At 37.6% G+C, this 25,065-nt stretch overlaps 2 protein-coding genes across 4 annotated transcripts in view; one reads left to right on the plus strand and one right to left on the minus strand.

Moving 5' to 3' along the window:
* Positions 1 to 25,065, plus strand: part of CENPP (centromere protein P) — a 249,054-nt gene that overhangs the window by 15,772 nt on the left and 208,217 nt on the right. For all 3 annotated transcript variants that reach the window (XM_075183026.1, XM_075183025.1, XM_075183027.1), the window contains exons 5-6: positions 1,457 to 1,545; positions 4,103 to 4,199. In XM_075183026.1, the coding sequence (XP_075039127.1) occupies positions 1,457 to 1,545; positions 4,103 to 4,199 (186 nt within the window). The remainder of the gene's footprint in view (positions 1 to 1,456; positions 1,546 to 4,102; positions 4,200 to 25,065) is intronic.
* On the minus strand, positions 5,382 to 23,752 carry OGN (osteoglycin). Its single transcript, XM_075183012.1, has 7 exons — positions 23,655 to 23,752; positions 22,800 to 23,051; positions 17,321 to 17,402; positions 15,826 to 15,984; positions 13,812 to 14,014; positions 12,609 to 12,704; positions 5,382 to 7,536 (listed from the first exon to the last, which is right to left on the minus strand). Exons 2-7 carry the CDS (start codon positions 22,959 to 22,961, stop codon positions 7,363 to 7,365), a joined length of 876 nt encoding a protein of 291 aa, XP_075039113.1. The 5' UTR covers positions 22,962 to 23,051; positions 23,655 to 23,752; the 3' UTR covers positions 5,382 to 7,362.

Raw genomic sequence — 25,065 nt, forward strand, 5'->3', positions numbered from 1 at the left:
ATGAAAAATATATGTTTATCAGAGCTTATATTGGTACTGATGTACACAAAGAGCCCATTCTTATAGTTATTATGCAGTAGGCCCAATCTGGTGACTGGTATATGATACAGAGCACATTTTAGTGACTAACATTCAAAGCAGATTCTATTCTGGCAAACTTACAAAGCAGAAAACATTCTGGTGACTGTTATACAAAGCAGAGCTCATTCTTGTGACCAACAAAAATAAAAAAAAAGTTTATTCTGGTGATGGGTTCGAAACGGTGGCACAATGGTTAGCATTGTTTCCTCACAACACTGGGCTCATGGGTTCAATTCCAATAAGAGCCCTCCCTATCTGTGTGTTGTTGGATGTTCTCCCTGTGTTTGCGTGGGGTTTCTCTGTGTGCAGGCTCTGATGTGATTGGTTACATATTCTCTGCACAGCACTGTGTAATATATTTAGAGCTATATAGATGAACAATAGGAATAATTCTGACAAGTTGTATATAAAACACTTTCCAGTACCATAAGTCCTGTTCCCGTCTCCACGATCTTTCTATTTACACTATCCTTCTATTAGATTAATGCACTTATGCATAGCAGAGCTGACAGTCGGTGCCAACTGTCCTTGCTTGTCATAGTGATCCACCCTTAATGACTGTTTAGTTTCACAATTCATAGGTTAAGAAATCCTATAAATATATTTATGTTCCGAAGCAGAATGTACCTTACCTTGTAGCTTTATCTTTAATTCTCTCCAGCTGTGCTATGCTATCCATGTACTGAAAAAACCATCCTATGAGCCAATTCCCAGCCGGCTATATAGTTAGTTATGTGCATTCCAAGAGGGGTATATTGTCTAGTTTATACTCTGAGTTACAGGACAATATGATTAAGGGGGTTCATGTTCTAGCTTAAGCCAAGCAGGAGAGTGGCACTGCCCACTTAATGAAATACAATGGTCAGATATTCCTGATATTCCTAAACAGCACTTAGACTGGCTCAAATACCTATTATATTAGGCCTTCTGTAGTGCTGTTATGGTGCATAAATTACAACCTTCCCTTGAATGATTTAGGTCTCACTTAGCATATATTGGATAGATGTATGACTTAGATACAAGTATATATAAGCATAAAGTTCCTATTACTGTCCTTGTTACAGATTAGATGGTTGAATGTCTGAACCAGGCAGGATATTTGCTTAGTAAGTTTTCTTTCATATGCTATGTTTGTGCTCCCACCTTGATAAAGCCTGCTTCGTGTGAAGATATAATGGTGTTTATAGTGTTCTTCAATGTGTTGTATTCAATGCCAGTGATTATAAATACATTTTGATGCTATAGAGCATAGTCTGCAACATTGTTATTTTTTACACTTGTAAATGTTCTAAAATAAACATTTTATATAGTAACTTATGATTAGCAGTTTATGATACCGTTTGATCAGATTGTCACAATTTTCATTTTGAAACAGAGTGAAGGGCGCACTTGCTGTGATGTCACTCACGTCAGTATCAACATGGATTGTAAGGAGCATTCAGAATTAAGGAAGCTGGTATCTATGTAAGTTTCAGTATATAATCACACATCCATTGTTCTCATTATGGGGTAATAGTATGTTGCAGTTTTCTTGATACAAAACAAAGGCAGTGAATAGATGCAGTAGTGCACTTGTTGACTAGTTGGCAAATACAGCCACTTTATAGGCAGAACCAATATCCATGAGAACAGATAACTGACATTCTGAGTCCTCGTGAACATTTATTTATTTATTCAGCTCACAAAATGGCTGCCTCCTGTATCGAGGATGTCACTTGATCCCAATGGATTGATAGGTTGCATTCTCATGAATTAGATTTTTGAAAGCTGAAATAGGAAAGCATATAACTGCTTTCTGTCTTTATTTATAGGGGCTGTATTGCTTATATAATACTTATACAGTTTTTTTTTTTGTTTTTGTTTTTTTTAAACTTTTTATTAGAAACATCTTTTTCCAGTAGAAAAGGCATTACAGAATCTCGAGAGGTTAGCCAGTGACAGATAACACGTGTTTACATACAACAGAACACTTATACAGTTTTTTTAATTATATTCACAGAGCTAATATAAAATTGAAAATAAAAAATGTGATGCTATTGAGACCGGTATGATTAAAGTGGTTGTGCTCTTGCGGAAAACTCTTACACCCCTGTGTACCTTGCTGTTACTTGCATTCTCTGCTGTGGAGTCTCACTAACAGATTGCAGAGAGTACTATTACCGTGACTGACTGGGAGGTTAAACTCCAGGGGATAGGTTTATCAAAAAGAAAAAGTGTAGGTGTCGCCCATAGCAACCAATCACATTTCAGCTATCCTTTTCTAGACTGTGTTGTATTCATGATAGCAATAATCTGATTGGTTACACTAGGCAGCACCTCCACATTTTTTTTTTAGAATGTTTGATAAATCTACCCCCAGGTCTGTAGCTATGTCCTATCTTGTTAAATCAGATGAGTTCAACTGTTGTGTACCTGTTGTCAGACATTGGTGATTACAGGTAATGGTAGGGACTTATGGGTGGGCCCACCTGAGGACTACATGACTAAATAGCAGGAGCTTTTCACATACAACTAAAATAGATAACTATGTTGGATGTCTGCCGTCTCTGAAACACTTTTACATTTGTTGCCAGCAGCAAACAACATTTTTAAGTGGTTGCCACTGTGCTAATGTCCTTCCCTTCCTTCCCAATAATAGTGCTTTGGTTGGGTTCCTGACATATAGCTGGGACCTCCTGATCATTTTCAGCTCTGCTCTATGGCTTTCAGTTGGAGCCTCTGTTTTGTATCACTGAAAGTAATTTATTTGAAATGTTGTTTGTTTTTTTTATTTTAAATTAGAGAGGTAATTCTGATGGTCTGCTGAAAGAGGAAATGACCCTGCTGCTTTTCTGAGATATTGTTTATTGTGCAGGCAAGATGGTAGAGGGCATGTAAAACAGACAGGCTCCCTTGTGTCCTGTGAAATTTGTAATCTAAAGTATGTGTAGAAAAAAACTCATAGGCATTAGCTTGATGGAGCACCGTGGGGGTTGTGATGATTGTAAAGATTTATATGGGCTCTGTTTTACTGAGCTATTATACTATTAGTTGTGCAGATATGTAGAGATATCAAAATGAGCTTCAAAAGGGGGGATATTGCGCATTTAGAGAATCAAGGGGGTTATGGTTTAGTAGGCAGCCACAGAAGTTTTAACCTTCTGGAAACAACATGATTTTATATATCTTCAAAGAGATGAGCTGTCAGTATTTTCATTCGAAATTCCTTTTGCATCATTCAGACCAACTTCATATAGGAAGGTGCATTCGTATGTGCTCATAAACCAGTCTTATCAAAAGATAACAATGCACAGAGCACACATGAAATGAAGATAGCCCTGATGTCCACTGACTATAAGAACTTACTTAAGACATTTTAGGCTCCAACTATCAGTATTTTAGGAAACTAGATTTAAATGAATTAAAGCTGTTGACCAACGTGATAGGGTTGGCTTTAAAGTGGCATTTTGACTTTTATTGAATGTGGATTCCCATCTTGTACTGCTCAGAGGCACATCCTAAAAGATGGGAAGTGGGCGTGCCCCTCTGTGTGATTTGTTTTTTAAGAAATGGGTGACACTGCTCTAAATGTATATTTCAGCTTTTTTAAATTCCAACATGTACAGTTTCAGCAGGTAAGATCCCATTTTCAGTGCCTGGGGGTAAATGTATTAAGCAGTGGATTGTGGATATTCCGCCACTTTTCAGTGGAGATTTAGAACGGCAATGACTTTCAAGGCGAAACATTTACCCCTTGAAGTGCTTTTTTTTGTTGCTAGAGGTTTTTTTTCCCCTTGTCCTAGAAAATCTAATTTACCGGTGCCCTACAGTTTGTTATCCTATGGATTTGCACACTTGAAAACAATGCATGCACCATCTGGTGTGCATATAAGGTCCACATATGAAAATGTGTGGTAGTTTGCTGAACCATGGCATCATGTATAAGGGCTTGGACATGATAGCTTTCAGATAACCCGTAGCTTTGTACCGCTGACACTTTTTTTTTTAATGTTTGTTCTTTATCTTCAAATATCTTCTTCAGGACAGAGAAGTCAATGAATCTGCTGGGCTTTTTCCGCTCCCTTTCAACATTTACAGACTGGTATGAATATCGCAAGAGAACTTTTATTCAGTTTAAGGTAGGACATAGTTTGTTATTAAACATCTTTTTTAAAGTATTTATTTAAAAATATTGACCTGAGATGTGAAATGTTACACATTTGTTTAATGAGCAAATGTGACACAAACTTGTGCTGTGAAACCGTTTTTAAGCTGGTGTCAGTGTCTCGTGTCCTGGGTCCCAAAATAACACTGTTCTCATTAAAGGGCACTGTATATCTGATGAGGAGAGTTGGAGTCCTGATCTACATATTGCTCACCTCTGACCCAAACTGTACTTTATGCCCATCGAAGAAGCCTATCATAGCTTATATACATATGAATGATTGAGTGACATTTATAACACATCTTCCAATGTTTTGATTATTAAGTACATTTATGTGAGTAAACATTGGTGAGTCAGGTCTCCATTCAGGCCACAGACAGATTGCAGTTTACTTAAAAATAAGGGATTGCAGAATTTGTACAATGTGCTAGCTGTATCCAGCAATTTTTCCATGGGTTCAGATTTGGCAGAATCATTTGTCAACACCAAATATTAATGTTTGCACTATTTATTTTAATACAACCACCTTTCCTCCACTTTGTTCTTACTGCCATGTGGGTTGCCCATGTGGAGGAAAGGTGCCAGATTAGCCAGCACAGCAAATAGACCTGTGCTGTTTTTTACTAGTGCTGTAAGTTCTAGCTGTATGAACCACTGGTAACCTATACAATCCTTTTGCTGAGCTAGTAATGGAATCATATAGACAATGATGGCCCTATTATACAATTTTTCTCTATTCATTTGGATGCAGCTGGTGCCTTCTTTAATCCTATCATGGCCTGAGTAGGGAATCTGCTTTGTCCTCACAAAAAAACAAAGAGGCAATTGCAAGGACTTTAACCTAAAGGCTTTATAATGCCACCATTTATATTCATATTTCAAGCCTGTGAATTGTGCATGTGCCTGTTGAATGTTGGTTATTAATATAATGTACATTGTTTGATATATAATCTACTTATTTTCACATCCTCACAGTGTTTCCTTAACTACCCAGTGCCGTATGTCCATTTGTATGCATGTACAATACTTGCACAAAACTTGCCTAAACACAGGAGAGATTGCACAAATTGGAGAACTTCTAGGCCACCCGCTTTGTACAGTGTCTCATGTTGTCAGTATATTATTGTAAAAGTTAAACAAAAAACACATACTAAAGTAAGTTTTCAACCTTTTTATGTTAACATCATTGTGTAAATACATTTATAAAAATACAAATGGAGGCATGATTTTTTTTGTTTGTAAAGACTTGGCTCAACCAAGACAATTACCATCTCATATATCTTTTTAACAATTATACACATAAACATGCAAAGAACTAATATAAAAAATAAAAGTTCATTAAAAGAGGTTCCAGAGATCATTGCATAGTGACTGGTTTTAAGCTTTTGCAGCAGAACCTACTATAGTGGTTAGACTTTGAATTTAAGGACTTGTCTTTTTCAGTGGTGCATTTGCGTAATGCTGAGAGTAACTGAAATCAGTTTTGCGTGAAATCACATAAGCACCAAGCACGCAAGCCATTACTAATAACAATATCACAGGTGGCTCAATAAGCTACAGTACATTTAGGTGGATGTTAGTGGTAGATAAGGTTTAATCATGTGTCAAATATGAAAATATGCCCCCAAATATCTCCTAATATATTTTATTCATCTGAATGAAGCTTAAAGGCCAGTGCGATTTGCAATGTAACTTTTGGTAATGCTAATAATTTAAATTTTGTTGGTCAGTGAAAATGAAAGATACAAGTACAAGGCTTGTTTTCACAATCAATAATCAGTGTTCAGAAATGACTGTAATTGCAAGGTAACTGCTTCATCAAAATAGTTATTCATGTTTAATCACATGGTTCTGCATAAATGTATTGTAAGCCATAGCATTTGCTTTTCATTAATCTTAACTCGCAATTAACTAAAATGGGATTAGTTGATGTGGTTGCACCTTATTTTTAATTAAACTTTTATGGTCTGCTTAAGGAAACATATGCCATGCGGTAGCCCACAGCCCTGTCTGGGATGCATCATAGATAAATAAAATATAAGATTTTTGGTGGATATTGCCCCTTAAATAACACACATTAAGAAAAATTAGAGGCCTCTAGGGTAGTCAGACAGGATTCATCCTACAAAAGGATATATATCTCCTGCCTAGATGTTTACAGCCAAACCCTGGCTTCATGTTGAATCCCTGAGATGGCAACTTTTTTCATAGAGCTTCAAACATTGAATTATTCTGTAAGCCATTATAATGAATCCTGTATTTATACATGTCTTCCTGTTTGTGTGTACCACATTTCCCTTGTGAACATTGCTTAGGACATGGTATCAATCATTGTAGGCTTATAGCATATATTTTGTGTAAAACACCACTTTCTAAGGGAGTGGATGGTAGTGCCGTTCCATCGTGTTCCGGTATTATACTCAAGATTCTTACAGACAATAGGACATTCTTGGAATTGTCAGTTCATAAATTCCTTGGGAATTTCAAAATTTATCCCAGGGAAACATGCATATACTATTTTTTGAGGTCTACATCTTCTAGAAATAAGACCACTCACAGTTTGTTGTCTCCAAACTTACATCAGAGAGGGCACAGCTACAGAAAATTAAATGGGTAGTGGTCTTATTACAGCTTAAGAAAGGGAAACTTTTTGAGGTTAATGGTTGCATTTTCAAGCGCTATTATAGTGTTAACTAGAATGACAACCACCGTATATAATAATGTAATGTCTTGAATTATCGAGACATATATTTTTAGCAAAGCAGAACTTTTAAATATGACTGAATGCTTCCTTTCTGTGCCTGTAGAATTAGATCTGTCATTTTCAGTTGCCAAAATGCAATGCAGTGCTTGTGCCACTGATACTCACTACTTAAATCAAGAGTTTGTCACCAGCTCTGTGTAACTCTAGTGATTTGAATGGTTTGTATCAGTGGCATGTAGATAGTCGTACTACATTATTACTATGTGAGCAAACCCTTAATAATATTTAGGCAGCGCATTATTGTGGCTTTTCAAGACATTTGCTGCAAAAAGGCTTCTAATATGTGACCTGATAATGTTAGTATTTTTTAGATAAGTAGCAGGAGGAATTGTGAATAAATCAAAAGTCAGCAATGGTCTTGAATGAAGCCTCACTACTTAAAATATGAGCCATGAGGTAAAGTTCTCAAGCAGGTAAAACTGTTTGGATATTTGCCCAGTATCACCGGGTTTCCTTCCATTCTGATCTCATCTAGTCTGGGCCGAACGTAGCGTGTGTCATTGGCTTTACAGAAAGTATCATCGGAGATGGAAGTTATGTTGTTGAACTGAAAAAAAAAAAAATAAGAGGAGAAAGTCACTAATGCAGAATATTTATAAAGTATTAACTTGTTCCATTATTACATGATTCACCCATGTGTTTCTCTGTATGTGCTCTATGAATGTATTGTCTGCACATTACTATTTCGTCCTTTAACATCAGTAACTGGGTACTCAGTAGATGGTAATGTGCTACTGGTCAATGATTATAGGGTTATGGTTGATTCAACTGCAGTGCTAATTCTCAATACTGATTATATATGTTTCTTGTAAATAAAGGTAATCCTATTCAGTACTTTGTTTTATCAAGAAAAGACATGTTTTTTTGTTTTATGTAATGTTAAGTGTATGGTAAAATCTTTTAATGAATCATGATAAAGTACAAAGGACCTTGGTGAAGAAAACATAATTTTGATTTATTTTTACAATTCTTCCATGTTTTATAAGAGAATTCGTAATGGTGCACCTGGGATTTGGACAATGTAGTGTTATACCACAATAGTTAAGGTTTTTACAAGTAGAAGTATTTATATTCGAATCGGAAAAGTAAATAAACATACCAAACGGTGTAAGGGGATGGAATGTATATTTTCCTGGCTGCTACCAATAATCATGGTATGGTAATCCATTAAAAGCTATATGGATAAAAGGGGAATTGTATTGCTAAGCTGCTCCCCTCCACTGGAACGACCTCCCTCGCTCCATCCGTCTCTCACCCAGTCTGTGCTCCTTCAAACGGGCACTCAAAACTCACCTGTTCCTCAAAGCCTACCAACAATCCACTTAACCCTTACCTCGTTGCACCTTCGCAAACTTCCTTCTCTTGTTCTCCCCTCTCTCCACCAGCCCCACCCTTCTCTCCCTTACTTTAATGGCTCCCTCCTGTACCTGTGTGTCCACCCTCCCTTAGGATGTGAGCTCGTATGAGCAGGGCCCCTCTCCCCTCCTGTCTCCATACCTGTTCTTCTACTCCATCTTCACTCATATGTCTGCCCGGAGTTCTGAAGTATTGGTACTTTGTGTTTATTGCTGTGTACTATGTCACCCTGTATGGTCTCCTGTTTGTATTATGTACGGCGCTGCGGAAACCTTGTGGCGCCTAACAAACAAATGATAATAATAATAATAATAATAATAATCGTTTCAGTCAAACTATTGCATTCTAGCAATATCTTTCTGCTTGGCTCCCTCACTTCGTATCTTCTGGCATCCCCACCATTATTCTGGGTGATTTCAACATCCCAATTGCTAATCTATCTTCCAATGCTGTTTCCAAACTACTCTCTCTAACCTCCTCCCTTGACCTCTCCCAGTGGGTTGAATCCACTACTCATCGGGATGGACATTGCCTTGATCTTGTTTGTTCTAGACTATGTTGAGTTACTGATTTCCTTAAGAGTCCTTTTCCCCTCTCAGAGCATCACCCTATCAGCTACACGCTCTACCCCCACTACTTTAACCTCTCTGCTCTCAAACTCTACCAAGCCTCCTCATACCCACAGAAATCTTAACTCTATTAATTTTCAACAGTTTTCCACCTCTCCCCAACACCTTCTCTACATTATCCTCTACTGACATGGCAGTACCTCATTTTCACCAAACCCTAGCAACAGCCCTTGATCAAGTGGCTCCAGCGACTCTTCATACTATACATCGACTTCAATGTCAGCCGTAGGACACTAAAGTAACACGAAATCTTCAAAAACTTTCCCATAAACCAGAACGTCACTGGTATAAATCTCATAACTCTAATGATTTCTTCACATATACTTCTATCTATCACTCCTATCGAAATGCTGTGGACACTGCAAAACAAACATACTACCAATCTTGCATCTATGCTCCGGCTTCTAAACGCGTGTTTAACAAATTTAAATATCTTCTCAACCCTCCCACCAGAACCCTCCGACTACTATCAGTGCCCGTGATCTTGCTTCCTACTTCAAGAACAAGATTAATAAGATCAGACTAGAAACCAATATCATCCGACACCCTCTCTACTCACTTCTTCCTACTTTACCTCCTGTCCTCTCGATCCTAAACCCTCACAAATTGGTAGATCCCTGTCTCCTGTGCTCATTCCACCTCTAATATCTGTAATATCTCTCTCTCTCCCTCTCCCTTCCTTCCTGTTATTATACAAGCATGCAGTGATTACTCCTATCCTGGAAAAAAAACTAAATTCTGGCGCAAATACTCTCTCAAATTACCATCCCATCTCTCAGCTCCCATGCCCCCTCCAAACCTCTAGAGAGACTTGTTTACACTCGCCTCACATGCTTCCATTCCGCAAACAACCTACTGGGTCCTCTTTAGTCAGGCTTTTGCTCTCAACACTCCACAGAGACTGCGTTGACTAGGTTGTCAATGATTTGATGACTGCTAAAAATAAAGGCCTTTACTATCTTTGAATTCTCCTGGATCTCTCTGCTGCATTTGACACTGTTGACCAGTCTCTTCTCATACAAATGCTACAGTCCCTAGGTCTTCAAGACACTGTCCTATCCTGGTTCTCATCTTACCATACTAATCACTCTTTCAGTGTTTATGTCTCTGGATCGACCTCGGCTTCACTTCCTTTATCAATAAGAGTACCACAAGCCTCAGTACAAGATTCCCTGCTGTTCTCTATATCACTTCTCTTGGAAAACTAGTAAGCTCCTTTTGGATTTCAGTATGATCTCTATGTGGATGATACTCAAATTTATCTATCCTTTCCTCATCTCTCGCCATCGATATTGTCCCGCTTTACCGTTGTCTTTTTGCCATTTTATCTTGGATGTCCTCTTGCCAACTCAAATTCAATCTCTCAAAAACAGAGTTAATACTATTCCCAACCACCAACAGAAATTACCTACCTGACATTTCTCTTTTTCTGTTCACAACATGACTATAAATCCTACCCTGGAAACTCACTGCCAAGGTGTGATCCTCGACTCGGAACTATCCTTTGATCCCCACATCTAAAAAATGCACATATCCTACACAAGACACTGCAAAAACTTTAATTTATGCACTCATCATCTCCTGCATTGACTATTGCAATTCCCTCCTTACTGGTTTTCATCTAAACAGACTCAAACCCCTACGGTCTATTTTGCAAGCAGCGGCCAGACTGATTTTCCTTGCAAATAAGTCTTCCTTTGGAGAGCCACTCTTTCAGTCTCTATATTGGTTGCCTGTCTTTTAAAGATTTTAAGGAGTCCAATATAAAATTATTCTACTAACATACAGGGCCATTAAGAAAACTGCACCAATATACATCTCCTCACTTGTGTCAAAATATCTCCCAACTCGACAACTCCGTTCTGCACAAGATCTGCGTCTCTCACCCACTCTCATTACATCCTCCCATTCCCGTTTACATTACTTTTTTGGAGCTGCACCCACTCTGTGGAATTCCTTCCCTTGTACAATAAGACTTTCCTCTGGCCTACATACCTACAAGCCTTCTCTGAATACCCATCTGTTCAGGCAAGCTTATAATATTCCTCAACCACTGTCTTAACCTCACTAGGTTACTCTATTACCACCCTTTACACAGTTCCCACAAGACAACAATCCTCTGACCCCAGACCAACATTGCTGGATCACATAACATACAAATCACTTTTTACGATTGCAATCTGGCCGGACCAATATGCAATATGTAGATTTAACCTCATGTTTGCGACTCCCATAGACCTATAGATTGTAAGCTTGCAAGCAGGGCTTTCTTACCTCTTTGTCTTTTTGCCCAGTATTGTTTATTAATGTGTTTGTCCCCAATTGTAAAGTGCTACGGAATTTGTTGTCACTATATAAACGTTGATGATGATGATGATGATGATCTTTACTTTTAGTACTTGTATACATGAACATACAAAACCACTATGTGCTACAGGCCTCGGTAGTACACTCAGTGGCTATTTTATAAGGTACACCTGCTAGTTAATGCAAATATCTAATCGGGCAATCATGTGGCATAAAAGCATGCAAACATGGTCAAGAGGTTCAGTTGTTGTTCAGATCAAACACCAGAACGAGAAAGAAATGTGATCTAAGTCACTTTGACCATGTAGCATTCAGTGATCGGCAGTCAGCCTTGCCAATGAAAAACATCAGAGAAGAATGGCCAGACTTGTTTAAGCAGACAGGAAGGCAACAGTAACTGAGTTAACCATGGGTTACAACATCTATATGCAGCAGAGCATATCTGAACGCACAGCACATTGAACCTTGAAGTGGATGGACTACAGCAGCAGTGGACCATACCTGGTTCCACTCCTATACAGGAAACTGACAGGAACTCAAGGCTACAGTGGACACAGGCTTGCCAAAACTGGACAGTTGAAGATTGGAAAAAACAGTGCTTGGCCTCACATCTCGATTTCTGCTGTGACGGATGGTAGGGGCAGAATTTGGCATCAACAACATGAATACGTGAATCCATCCTGCCTTGTGTCAGTGGTGCAGGCTGGTGGTGGTGTAATGGAGTGGGAAATGTTTGTAAACCTTAACTTAATACCAATTGAGTATTTTTTAAATGGCTTATCCTACCAGAATGTTTTTGATGTCCAAGTGACAAAGGGCTTTATGGCCATTGTCTTGTTATGGCTACTTCCAGCAGGATAACGCGTCATATCACAATGCATACTTCATCTCAAGCTGGTTCCATGAATATGACAATGAGTTCTGTGTACTCCAAATGTCCCCAGTCACCAAATCTCAATCCAATAGAGCACCTTTGAGATGTGGAAGAATGGGAGATACACAGCATTAAAGTGTAGCCAACAAATCTGCAGCAACTGCCTGATCCTATTACGTCAACGTGGACCGGAATCTGTAAAGAATGTTTCCAGCACCTTGTTGAATCCATGCCACAGAAAATTCAGGTTGTCCTGGAGGGTCCTACTCAGTACTAGAAAGGTGTACATAATAAAGTGGCCACTGAGCGTAATGTTATATTTGACATACTGAAACTATTATCACAATTATTTTTAGAATGAATGAATATAAAACCCACAATGTGGTGATGTATATGTGTAATAGCGATATGTAGGTTGAAAAGCTGTAGAATGGAGAAAGATATTTTACAAACCTGGAGGTGAATGACACGTAGGCTTTCTGGTAGATTTGCTGGGACACTTTCCAGTTGATTGTTAGCCAGGTAGAGATATCCTAAATTGGTCAGTTTCTTTAAGAACAAATCAAGATCATGTTAACAATTCATGTTGACTACAATGAGGGTTTTGCATTTTCAATACACAAAAGGCCAGAAGGCTTTGGCGCTCTTTTTTTTTTTTTTTTCTTAAAGCTTTTATAAAAATGAATGTTTTAGGAATTCATACATTCTTAGTAAATTGGTCCTAGATTAAAATTACACAATATAAAGCAGCCTTTCAGAAACTGTGTGTCAGAACACTTTCATGTGTCTCTGCACTTGAGGTAATGTGTGTCAAAATTTGGTGTTTGTCGGGCCATGAATGTGTCAGAAATGGAAGTCCTAATTGATTGACGTGGTTGTCATGCAGTTGGGCCAGGGTGGTGCCATGGACCATAAAAGTTTAGGAGAACTGGTCCTGATACTCCAGCACTGCTTTTTCTAGTATTTCTATCCAAGAATGCACACATCTGTCTATGAACTCGTGTGTGTGTTTTACAAAAATATAATGCTTCACCCAGGTGTTTCCATTGTTCTTCTTATAAAGTTAAATATTATATTACAAATATAACATTTCAAACAGGTATACAATTCTCACAGCAAACTTAATCCATCCACGATAATTCATGTGACACATTGGGTCGGATGGGTGTCTGTGTTTGTCAACTATAAGTGGAGAGAAAAGGCAATCGCAAAAATTCACCTAAAAATGAACAAAATTTATTACACCTTTTTCAACCTCACATGACTTGCTCTTACTGTTTTGTGACTTTTATATAACATTATTTCCCACACACCATGATGACACTAACATATTATACATATACAAATATATTTAATTGATTTATAATTTCATGTATGTCAACAATTTCTGTTTTAGCATAGCAACATTGCTTAAAGGTGCAAATCTTCACCAAGATCATAGCGTCCAATAGGGTGTCGTCTCACTTGCACTAGTCAGATAAAGCAAATTTCTGATTGGCTGCTATGTAGATCAGCATCTTTGAGCAATGTTATTAAATAACAACTCGCTGTATCTTAGAATTTTGGAGCACATTAGGCAGTATCTTGTAATAATAAAGATCCAATATAAACTGTAGCCATTGCTAGCATTATCATTATTATTATTTATGATTTTACCTTGAAAGCATTCGCTTTGATTGCTTTACTTTTTATTAGGTTATGATTGGCATTGAATGAGGTTAGTTTTGTTGGTAAGGCTGGAATCCTGGTCAGTCTGTTTTCAGCGAGGGAAAGCTGCTCTAGAACGACTAACTTGTCAAATGCTTTGTCCTCAATCTCCTCTATAAGATTTCCCGTCAGATCAATCCTACGTAAGGTGGCTAGGAAATGGAATACAAAGTGAGAACTTTATTAGATTTCGGTTCTTTGTGAAATATTTCTAAAGCTGTAAATACAAAATTAAGTTCCATCAATGGCAACCAAGTTTGAAACACTTAATTCAATACATAGGCTCATATGTTTCTATTTCTTCTGGAGCTCAATGGAGCAACCATGCAACATATATACTGCAAATAATAATAGTATCGGCCGACCACAGATACAGAGTAATTATGTACAAAGGATGCGATAATGCTGTAAAGGTTGAAGCATTGCTGTTATAGACTAACTTGCCAACTTTAACTGGTGACAAGTTCCAGGGGAGGGTGGGTGATGCCGCAGATCACTTCATTTGACCCCTCCCTCAGTGGCAAAATGCTGTGGTTGCATCATCATGCTGTGGGGGCAGGGCCTAAATGACTAAAATTTGCTACAAAACGGCATCCTTGAGGCTCCTGTCTCGCCCACTTCACTAGGTAGTGGACCGGATCTGGGAGAAAGGCCTGCTCTCCCAGAGGAACTAGGAGAACTACCCAAAATTGTGGAGTCTCCTGGGCAGAGTAGGCTAGTATGTCATAGGTCAGTGTTAGTTAACCTGTGACACTCCAGGTGTTGTGAAACTACAAGTCCATGCATGCTTTGCCAATATATAGAAGCTTATTGCTGGAAGGGTATGCTGGGACTTGTAGTTTCACAACACCTGGAGTGTTACAGTTTAGCCAACACTGTCATAGGCCCTGCTTCAACAACGTATAGCTCTCTAGGGGCTAGGGATCTACAAGTCCCAGCATACTCCAGAATTTGCATTAATTCTTTGATTATTGTTAATGACTAAGGGAATGAACAGAAAACTATTAATTCTTAGAAATATCTGCAGTCTGTTGGTCAGAACAGGGTCTATTTTGCTAATATAAAATCTAAAAGCATTACTTAGATACACTCTTATTAGTTTAGTTGGAAACTGACATGGATAAAAATCAAGTAACCTGTTTCTAATAGAGAGAATATCTAACCAGCAATTTTAGCTAGGTAGAGCCTTTTTATTGTAATAAAAAACAAAACAAAAAAACCTTTAGGATTTGTTGCATTAAATTATTAAAGAAAAAGGAGACAATGTCCACAGTGCTGGACTACTCCTTACTCCACCCAATTCCTTTAGGAGGTCTCTGTGTTTCTTCTTCATTTTGCTTATAAAAAGATGCATGTGAATTAATTACTACAGGGCACATGAGTGTCTTTATTTTTATTTTTATATAGCATTTCCTTCTTTGGTGATGCTTGAAAATATTCCAGACTACCATAAAGTAGTGCAACTGGAAAATTAAATGTAACGTTGAAGATTGTACAAATAATATAGCAAGGACTGCAAAAAATACAAAAATGATCATGAGTCTGAGCCTGAGGACTTAATCTATTGCTGGGCACAAGATGGCCCTTCCAGCCTTCACCTGCAGCCCCCAGCTCCTTCCTGGTTTAGTGTCAGATATTTTCTTATAGTTTATAATACTTGGATTACTGAGATTAAGGGTATTGAGATGTGGCCCTTTTGAAGGTTAGAGGGCTGCTCCTTACAGCTCTCTTAAGTGTTTCAGGTTGTCCATCACTGCCTTAATCTATCATTTGCACAGTATAGACAGTAGATTAGTGGAAAACTTTAAACAAGGAAGACATAAATGTCTAAGGTCAAAAGGGGCAACCTTTAGCCCTTCAGCTGATTGAGCATTACATTGAGGTCAGTGATAGCTGGTATGTTTAAGGTTACACATAATTGAGTTAAAACATGTCTTGACACAAAATACTGAGTCTAACTTACGAAAGTCAGAGAAATCTTTTACAGTGATTTTCTTAATTTTGTTAAACCTTGCATACAGATATGCAGTCTCTTTAGGCAAAGGAGGCACTGCATCTATATCTGTTTCTTCACAGTAAACCGATCCACTGAGACATACGCAAGCGAGGCACGTAGGCAAATCTGTAATGAGACAAATAAATAATGACAATTTATAGGGGATGCTAACCCCCAATTTTTATGATCTGTCTTTTTCCTTAGTTGAAGAATAGTGATTGGCTCACATATAGGAGATTGTAAGCTCTCATTGGATGGACACATTTTCTAATATAATATAGGGCACAAGAGCAGGAACCAAACTGCTTGTCTAAGTGAGAACTCATATTTTAAATCCTTTCTGTAAATATTTTGGAAGGAAAGTTCAGAGGATTGCAACTACAAGCAAACTGCCCTTTCATGTTGTTCAAGGGTCTAGGAAAAAGTGGTGTAAATCAAAGGATAGTGGAAAATACGTGAATATTCTAAAAAAGATGGCAACTTTTGTGTAATATAAGCTATGTTGACTGCATTGTTTTACTCTGTTAAATAGTTTTACTCCAACATGTACAACCTACACCTGCATATTAAAGTAAAAGCTTATCTTGAGAAAAAAATCAAATCTGTCCTTATTTGAGTAAACATATCCTGTTCCATAAATTAATTGTACAGTATTTTGCAACTTTTGCACAACTATAACTTGTGTGTGCTGTGCTGAACTCGTGTAGGAGTAGTGTGCGGGAGTATGAATGTAGAGATTCTGGATCTGGGTATTTTTGCAGTGTAAATTGTTGGAAAGGGGAGTATAAAATTAAGTAAAATTGGCCCAATGAAATGTATTACACAGTATAACGACTGGAATAATACATAAATCAGGGAAACTCTAAAATTAGGCAATATAATATGGGGTTTCATTTTATGAACTAACTGAAGAATACTTTGGTGTAATTGATATATCTTTTAATGTTTAATATTTTAGGAAAATAATACATTTCAGGTTTGAGTTATGCATTTCATACACATTTTATTACTTACTACTTCGTCAATTTATAAAGCTAAGCTGGGGTGGGTATCTGAGTGCTATTAGAAAGTATGGTTTCAGCTGTAACAAGTTACATGAGCAGACCAGATGGGCTCATTCTCTTTTCCCAATTACTGTTAATCTGGCTAAAATGTTTGGCAACTTAATGCATAATGGATGAGAGACCAGATAGATACCAGTTACTTACAAACTAATCTCAGAGGGTTTATTCGGGTGCATCATCCTTGTGTTAGAAATATGTTTAATAGCATTATATAATTATCTACTTTTGCTTCGAATACATACTAATTTTAAAATATTGATTTATTTGTGCATATATCTGAAATAAGAGGGGAATAGTAGTGGGGGGAATTGAATTTGCTGGTTTGATATATTTTTATTGTCCTTATTAATATTTATACTATTGCCTATAAAAAATAAGAGAACGACATTTGTAGTTACCTTTAACCTCTGCTCCTTCCGTGTCGCCCTGTTTGTCTTCATCTCGCTTAAACCTTTCCTTTGATATCACAAGTCCATTCCTCTGTTTAGACAACACAATAACATATTTTTATAGACTGATTAAAAAGTAATGGGCAAAATACTAAGTAGATTATAATAGCACTGATGTCAGAGCATGAGTGCCCAATTTTAGCTGCCTTTCTAATAGTTTCTCATACGATGAATTCCAAGAGACAAATGATCATGTTGTGTAACACATGGGAGTAGATTCAATTGGCCTTGATGTTCCTCAGACCGTTATTACAGTAGAAACTAACATTCATTTGAGTGGTTTCTCTGCGAGGTGTCTCACGGCCATTCCTGGAGGCATCTGAAACACATGCACCGTCTGCAATGGAAAGTAATTACCAAAATTTTGAGATAATCCTACTGTAAATTATAAGTCACTGAGATGTTCCATGACCTTATAATAACAGGATGCTGCAAACAGGGCATGGAAATGTGTGATGACTTATAATATCCATAATATATTGTATTGGGTGCACTGTTCGTTATACTAAAAGTTTTTGTAATGAACTTTAATGCAGTGACATAGAACTCACTAAATATAAGCAATGACTTCATAACTCACTGTTTATAAATATTACTTACAGGAGTTTATAAATGCATTAGCATCACTTGTGTATCATAGAAGTTTTACCTTACTTAACAAGGGAAAAGCTAAACACATTCGTTACTGCTCATGATGTTAACAGGAGAACATACATGTGGAAAGTCAACACACTGATCTTTATTATTTATTTGACAAGATTCAATAAAATTGCTGTCCACAGGTAGCTTCACATCAGCATCTTGACATTGATGAAAGTGTGGTATTAGATTAAAGATATTAAATGCATTTAGTCATTCAATGGTTGGATATGATAAAATTCATGTGTGCTATGAGTTTGGAGAAAAAGCAAATAAGTAATTAGTAGATATAATTGTCAATATATTTGTAATACAGACACAGCAGATGGGATTGGTTAGGATGACAGAGAGAGAAGAGTTAAATGTAAACGTGTGAGATATTAACATGAAATCGGTCAGGGCAGGAAATATCTTGAATAAAAAGAGTTGAGGACAAATGCCAAGAATTGTGGGCAAGGAACAGGCAAAGGTCAGCAAAGATGACCAAGTGAACCCAGAAAAGCTGCAGATTCAAGACTCAGATTGGAGACATTGCTGAGGCAGAGAAAAGATTAACTACATTTTTACATATAGGCAATTGAATGTGTAATTAATGAGTAGCCAGTAGTGCATGTAGGAGGCTCTACAGGTTGGCTGTTACTCCTGGCAGGAAGAAGAGGAGCATGAGCAGATTATTATTATTATTGTTGTTGTTATTAGTGTCATTTATCTTTATTAAAGTTTGTAAGGCAATTTCAACAGTGATTACCGAATGCAGATGAGTGGATAACAGAACCACCAAAGTAGATACAAAATGGCATAACATAGTCAAATACATATTATAATAGGAGAAGAAGGAAAAGCGAGGGAAAAAAAAGGGCGAGCGGAAACACCTGGGCACCCCCAGAGAAAGGCGGAAACGAGGATAAAAGAGGTGTAGGGAAGGGAGGGTATTGTTTCCTGGTACAGATAGTGTACATAAACAGCTCAAGTCACAACGAGGAGAGAAGATGAGTGGAAAGTTTATTCATTTGAACAAACCAGCTCAGAGTCTTGGAATTGGATCCATGGGCACCAAATGGAATAATATTCAGTAAATTTATCAGCAGATGAGAGTAAAAGCTAGTCTATAACCTTATAAAACTCCAATCTTTGGAACCACTCCTGGATGGATGGGAGATTAGAAGATCTCCAATGGGTTGGAATCGCTGCTTTCTCAGCCGAGACAAGATATCGTAAAATGGATTTTTTAAAACTAGAAATTGAAACGTCTATCTTGTTGAGGAGTCAGAAGGCAGGACTATCAGGATCCACATCTCCTAGTATTTTAGCAGAGACTTCAATGACCTTGGACCAGAAAGGTTGAAGTGCTACACAGTCCCACCAGATATGTATAGGAGTGCCAGGGGCATTCTGGCATCTCCAGCGGGAATCAGAAACACCCCGATAATAATAATAATAATAATGTTAGTATCATCCAGCTAACTTTCTTGCAGAATGATGAGTGAAGCGGAGCTTACACACAGCTATATTGCTATTATCAATGGATTTATTGAAATCTCACAAAATATAGTTAGAATTTCAGAGGTTCTACATATGTCATGGTAGTCCTGAGAATTGTACAAGAATAGGTTTGTGTTTTTCTTGAATGATTGAATGAGTGTGCAGAAGCAATATTTAGGATAATTTTTTAATGAATAAATTGAAATGTAAATTGAATAACAGAAGAATAATATAATGTAATATATGGAGAGTGACAGGAGATATATATTGCAAAGTATTGGACCAATAATACTAAATCCAAGTATGCGTCCTTGCAGGATTACTAGCAAATCTAAAAATACATGTAGGTAAATGTATCAAGGTGCGAGTTTCCAGTGGGTTTGAAAAGCGGAGTTGCTGCCTATAACAGCCAATCAGATTCTAGCTATCGTTTATTTAGTACATTCTACAAAATGACAGCTAGAATCTGATTGGTTGCAGCTTGATACATTTACCCCATGGAGTTCACAATGGCACAGTGCATAGGGACTGTGGTGAAAATATGATTAATTGCCCACTTGTATATATGACATGTTCTTACTAGTGATGATACTGTGGCATTTTGAGTTATTTTATTATTTGAATATAATTTTATTACATGAATAATGGTTTCTGATAGTCTACCCACTCAGTTTTATCTCCGCTCAGCTCGAATAATGCTTATCATGTTACACTCAACAGAAATTGCTATTTATTTCTATTTATGTCAACTTGTGTGTATTGAAAGAACATTACTGTAGTGTGTGTAAAAGTCCAACAGTGGCGGTCATCTACAAAAGTGGCACGGCTCAAACCTGCACATCCCATTTATTGATGTTGGTATTACTTTTGCATCTAGTGCACAGTAAGTTCCACATTCTCCCCATCCTGAATGAAACTGCCCATTTGTCCAGTTGATTTTGTTACACTGTTCCTCCTTGTGCAGAAGTCTGGTCAAATCATTGAAAGTAATTTAAAAAATAAATGCATGGCCCCATTGTTTTCACATTGAACCTTATTGTGTGCTGTAGTGCATTTCAAGATTCAAGCCCTCTGTAAAAAGGGAGATGGACCTACATTTTTGCAGATACTCCAGAAAAGATGGCGGAAGTGAAAATGTTTAGGACCACCTTTCTCATTCATTTAAACATTTAAAATAAGCTTGGTTTAGCATCGTTAATATCTTAAATTAAGAGGACTTCTGGAATATTTTTATGTCACTTGTGTGTGTGAATGGTTTTATTAGATTGTTAATAAATGTGCCTAATAAATCTGATTTTCTGCAACAGTTTAGGCAGGTGCAAAATTATTTTCTTTGAAAATATAGAGAAAGTTGGGGGTTTCCGGGTGATCAGCCAGAGCATTCATAATTGAACACCTACCATGAGTCATACCAAGAACTAGCAAAATTTTGAAGGGCCCCCAATGTTTCTACTGCCCCTCTCCTCACTTACTTTAACAAGCCACTGCGTCACCTGCTCGGCACTTCACTTCCTGCTCAGAGAGGAAGTAAAAACCAGAGTTCCATTTCCCTCTGAGCAGAACGAATGCCTTGCCCAGCACTTATTTCCCGGGTGCTTTACCAGGCTGCTTTTACTTGCCACCCGGCTCTTGGAACCCAACAGAGTCCTATTATTATAGAATAAACCATTGTTTCTTCTATTATAACAGGCACTATGTGAGCACTACAGCCAGCAGTCTGACCAGTCCTGACAGGTGTGGGCAATAGTTTTTTCAACATTTTTCAATATTATTGCAAAGTATTACACTGCCCCCGTCCAGCTATTTCTTAATGCCACCTGGCTGGCAGAATTGTCTGGGGAGAACACTGAAGCTGCTGGATGACCTTGGATACTGCACACGGGAGCTGTGCCCAGAGCAGCACACGTAGCAACAGCACAGGTTCAGCTGAAGGGTTCTGACGTTCTTTCTACAGTATTTAATGTTAAACTTTTTCTTACTTGTACTTACTTACTGTACAACTGTCCAGGTCATGCACCCAGGAAGTGTAAGTGAAAATGGTGGTTTAGGCCACCTCTGAGCAGATGTTAAAATGAAGGTGTGTCTACTGTACAAAGAATTTACTTAGCTGTGCAATATAGGAAACTTCTCCAGGGTTATCCAATCTCCACTCTATTTCTTAGCTCATTATGTGTACACATATTTAGTCTCGTGTTTGTGACGGACTGCACAATTGCAGTTAGATCATTTTTCACATGACTAAAACAACCCATTATTGAGAGCAATCTTGGCTTGCAAAAGTTTCTATAATGGGCTGTGTACTAAATCATTTAAAAAAACAAAAAAACAAAAACAAACTGTACTACTAATGTTACAGACTGAAGTGGCTAGGAATATAAATAAATCATTATTATTTCTTTGGCTTAGGTTAAACAGATGTTTGGTTTATCAATAATAGAGCAATATTATCCAGATCATTTTACAATATTGCTGGGAAGTGGTTTATAAATGTTAAGGCTGGTAAAGGGTTATGTTAATTTAATGAACTGGGGCCCTGAGGCTTTATACCTTTTTGCAGGTTTTTTTTTTTAACTACCTCTCTCTCAGTACTTTAAGAGATTCCTGTCTTCGACATTAGGAAATGTTTTGCCAGAGGCCCAGTACATTGTTACCTTTTAATATGACACATTTTGTATATTTCATCAATATTCCAAAATGAGTTGACACTAGATCTGCATAACATGGTTAGACTGAAGACACTGATGGTCTTATTACCCACTTTGCATGAATAATATCACTATCTGACAATATATTGCAATTTTAATATTTGGGACACAAAGTATACAGAAATGTGTATGTGTAATATGGTGTGTTACTTGAATTGAATATTAATTTTATAGTGCTAAAACTCTACCAAGAATCACCATATTTGAACATGTGTCCCAGAATCATCTATACTGACTATTTTGTTTTTGCTGAGTAACAGATGCAATCCTTTGGTCAAATTTTACATAATTTATTATTAATTGCCTATTTGCCCTTTTGATGGCTCAGAGGGAAACTATATTAATATAATTTTTGTTTACCATTTTCTTAGCTATAATATATTTATAGCAGTTCATTATAGAAGAGCAGGAAGTATAAAGTAATGCGATTACAGTAAGTATACACATGCTAAGCATCATATATTGTCAGTAATCAGAGTTGTAGGGTGGCTTTGCAGCTGCTGTTGAACAACAACTTTCAGCATGCTCTGCCTGCCTGTTTTTTAAGTGCTGTATATCCCTGCAATGATTAATTATGATACAAAACACATATTTGCAGGTACCTCATTTGCTGCTGTATCCTTAGCGTGTTGTTCAAATTGTTGCTTAAACAGCATTCCCTCAAATATATAGTCAGCATCATAATCATAAATGGCTTCTTGCTGTACAGGAGGTGCAGACTGTATGAAAGGCAGAAGCAGGATCACAGTGCACCACATACGCATTGTCTGTATCGTTGCTTTGCCTGAAGCCGAAATCTGTGGACGCTGCTTTCCTTCTAAAAAGTTTTCTTGGGGAAAATCCTTTCTCAGTGCCTGAAAGAGAACTGTATGTTATAACAATACCGAGAGGCTACAGGACTTTTTGGCAGCCTCAGAACATTGGGGGGGGGGGGGGGGGGGGGGGGGGGGGGGGGGGATTATGCTTAACCCTTTAGGTTGGTTACAGATTAGGGGCAGTGTGCATATAAAGCAAAACGGTAATTGACTCCAAATAATATCTTCAGTACTGATTGCCAATTCTCTTGTCTTGTGACATGTGTTACCCATTGGCAGGATTACAGTCTAGAAATTCTTATCTGATGTTGGTAGTGGCTATGTATATTTAAACTATTTGGCTCAGTCATATTAATTTTTCTGTTAACTAGTCTGGTTTAACAGCAAACTGGCACAGAATTGGTTAATTTTTAAAGTAAGGAAAATAATCTTGCTGTAGTTGCTGGTTCCTTAATTACTGTAAGGAGAATGAGTTTATTTACACAGGGAAATAACATCTGAGGGCGGTTGTGGTCCCTTGAAATCAATTTTAATATACTTTTTGCATTTTAAATACACGGTGCAAGTCATAAATAAACATTTGTGTGTGCAATAGGAAATAACAAGTTTAATAAACATCCTACCTTATATTTTCCTACTTACTTTCTGTGCACTTCTGATGTCCTCTGTAAGTTCATATGGCTAGGTAGAGAGTGCAGATGTGGACGATCTCCAGTTGGTGCAATGGAAAGCAGACTGATGACATGGGCCATTGGTATGAGGGAGGCAGTTCCAGCATTCTCAGCCCTCAGGCTATAAGTTTGTATCCCAAAGCAGGGGGGCAATGCAACTGACAGGTCACACAAATCTTAAGGGTTTTCTTTTATGTATTTTAGAATCCATATATACTCGTTTAGGTAGTTGTGCATACATGTACTGCAAGAATGTTAAATGTTACTTATGCTTCCTTACAGAATAAAGATAAAGAAATTATTTTCTTTAACATTATTTATTGTGTATGCAGGTTCCAGATTCCTGTAATAGGGAGCAGCAGTACAGATTAGCACTATTCATATCTATTGTTCATTAGTGTCTGATTTTAGTTGTTTATTTACTTACAGCATAAAAACTTCTAGTTAGGAGATTGTGTATCTTTTCATTTATTCATTTGAGAAATATCTTGTTTTACATGTATGTATATAAAATACATGCAAGCATACAGAAGATATCATCATCATCGCCATTTATTTATATGGCACCACTGATTCCGCAGCGCTGTACAGAGAACTCATTCACATCAGTCCCTGCCCCATTGGAGCTTACAGTCTAAATTCCCTAATATGCACACACAGACAGACAGAGAGAAAGAGAGACTATGGTCAATTTTGATAACAGCCAATTAACCTACTAGTATGTTTTTGGAGTGTGGGAGGAAACCCGTGCAAATACGGGGAAAACATACAAACTCCACACAGATAAGGCCATGGTCGGGAATTGAACTCATGACCCCAACAGTGTGAGGCAGAAGTGCTAATCACTTAGCCACCATGGTGCCCAAGATATAACATATACTTTAATAACCTAAAACAGAATTATAAAATTATGTTGTCCATTGTGAAAAATGTTCAACGCTCATATTTTTAGAATTTTTACATGTATCCCATAGATTGTAAGCTTGTGAGCAGGACCCTCTTACCTCTTTCTATTACCCAGTATTGTTTAGTACTGTGTTCGTCCCCAATTGTAAAGCGCTACGGAAATTGCTGGCGCTATATAAATAAATGTCGATGACAATGATATATTCGCTCCTTTAGTGTCTCTACATTTGGCACATCCTCCCCTCCACTCCTACTATCTGTTTGGGTGGCACAATACTCTGTTCTTGGTCTTTTTTGCTTTTGTCACTTTAAACCCCTTCTCTTCACTATGCCCTCTTCTTACCGGAGATGCTTTCAAAACTTATCCATTGACTCATCTTCTCCTGTCTTGACTACTGTATCCTCTCCCTACCTGGCATTCCCTTCACCCATCTAGCCACACTTCAATCCATATTAAATACTGCTCCACATCTGCT

Source organism: Mixophyes fleayi, chromosome 8 (assembly GCF_038048845.1).
Source record: "Mixophyes fleayi isolate aMixFle1 chromosome 8, aMixFle1.hap1, whole genome shotgun sequence".
NCBI lineage: Eukaryota > Metazoa > Chordata > Amphibia > Anura > Limnodynastidae > Mixophyes > Mixophyes fleayi.

Coding starts and splice junctions, on each gene's coding strand:
- OGN (XM_075183012.1), bottom strand. CDS start 22,961: ATGCGTATGTGGTGCACTGTGATCCTGCTTCTGCCTTTCATACAGTCT. Junction 15,985..17,320: donor GGAAGGAGCAGAGGTTAAAG/GTAACTACAAAT, acceptor GTCTCATTACAG/ATTTGCCTACGTGCCTCGCT. Junction 14,015..15,825: donor AAAAGATTTCTCTGACTTTC/GTAAGTTAGACT, acceptor TCCATTTCCTAG/CCACCTTACGTAGGATTGAT.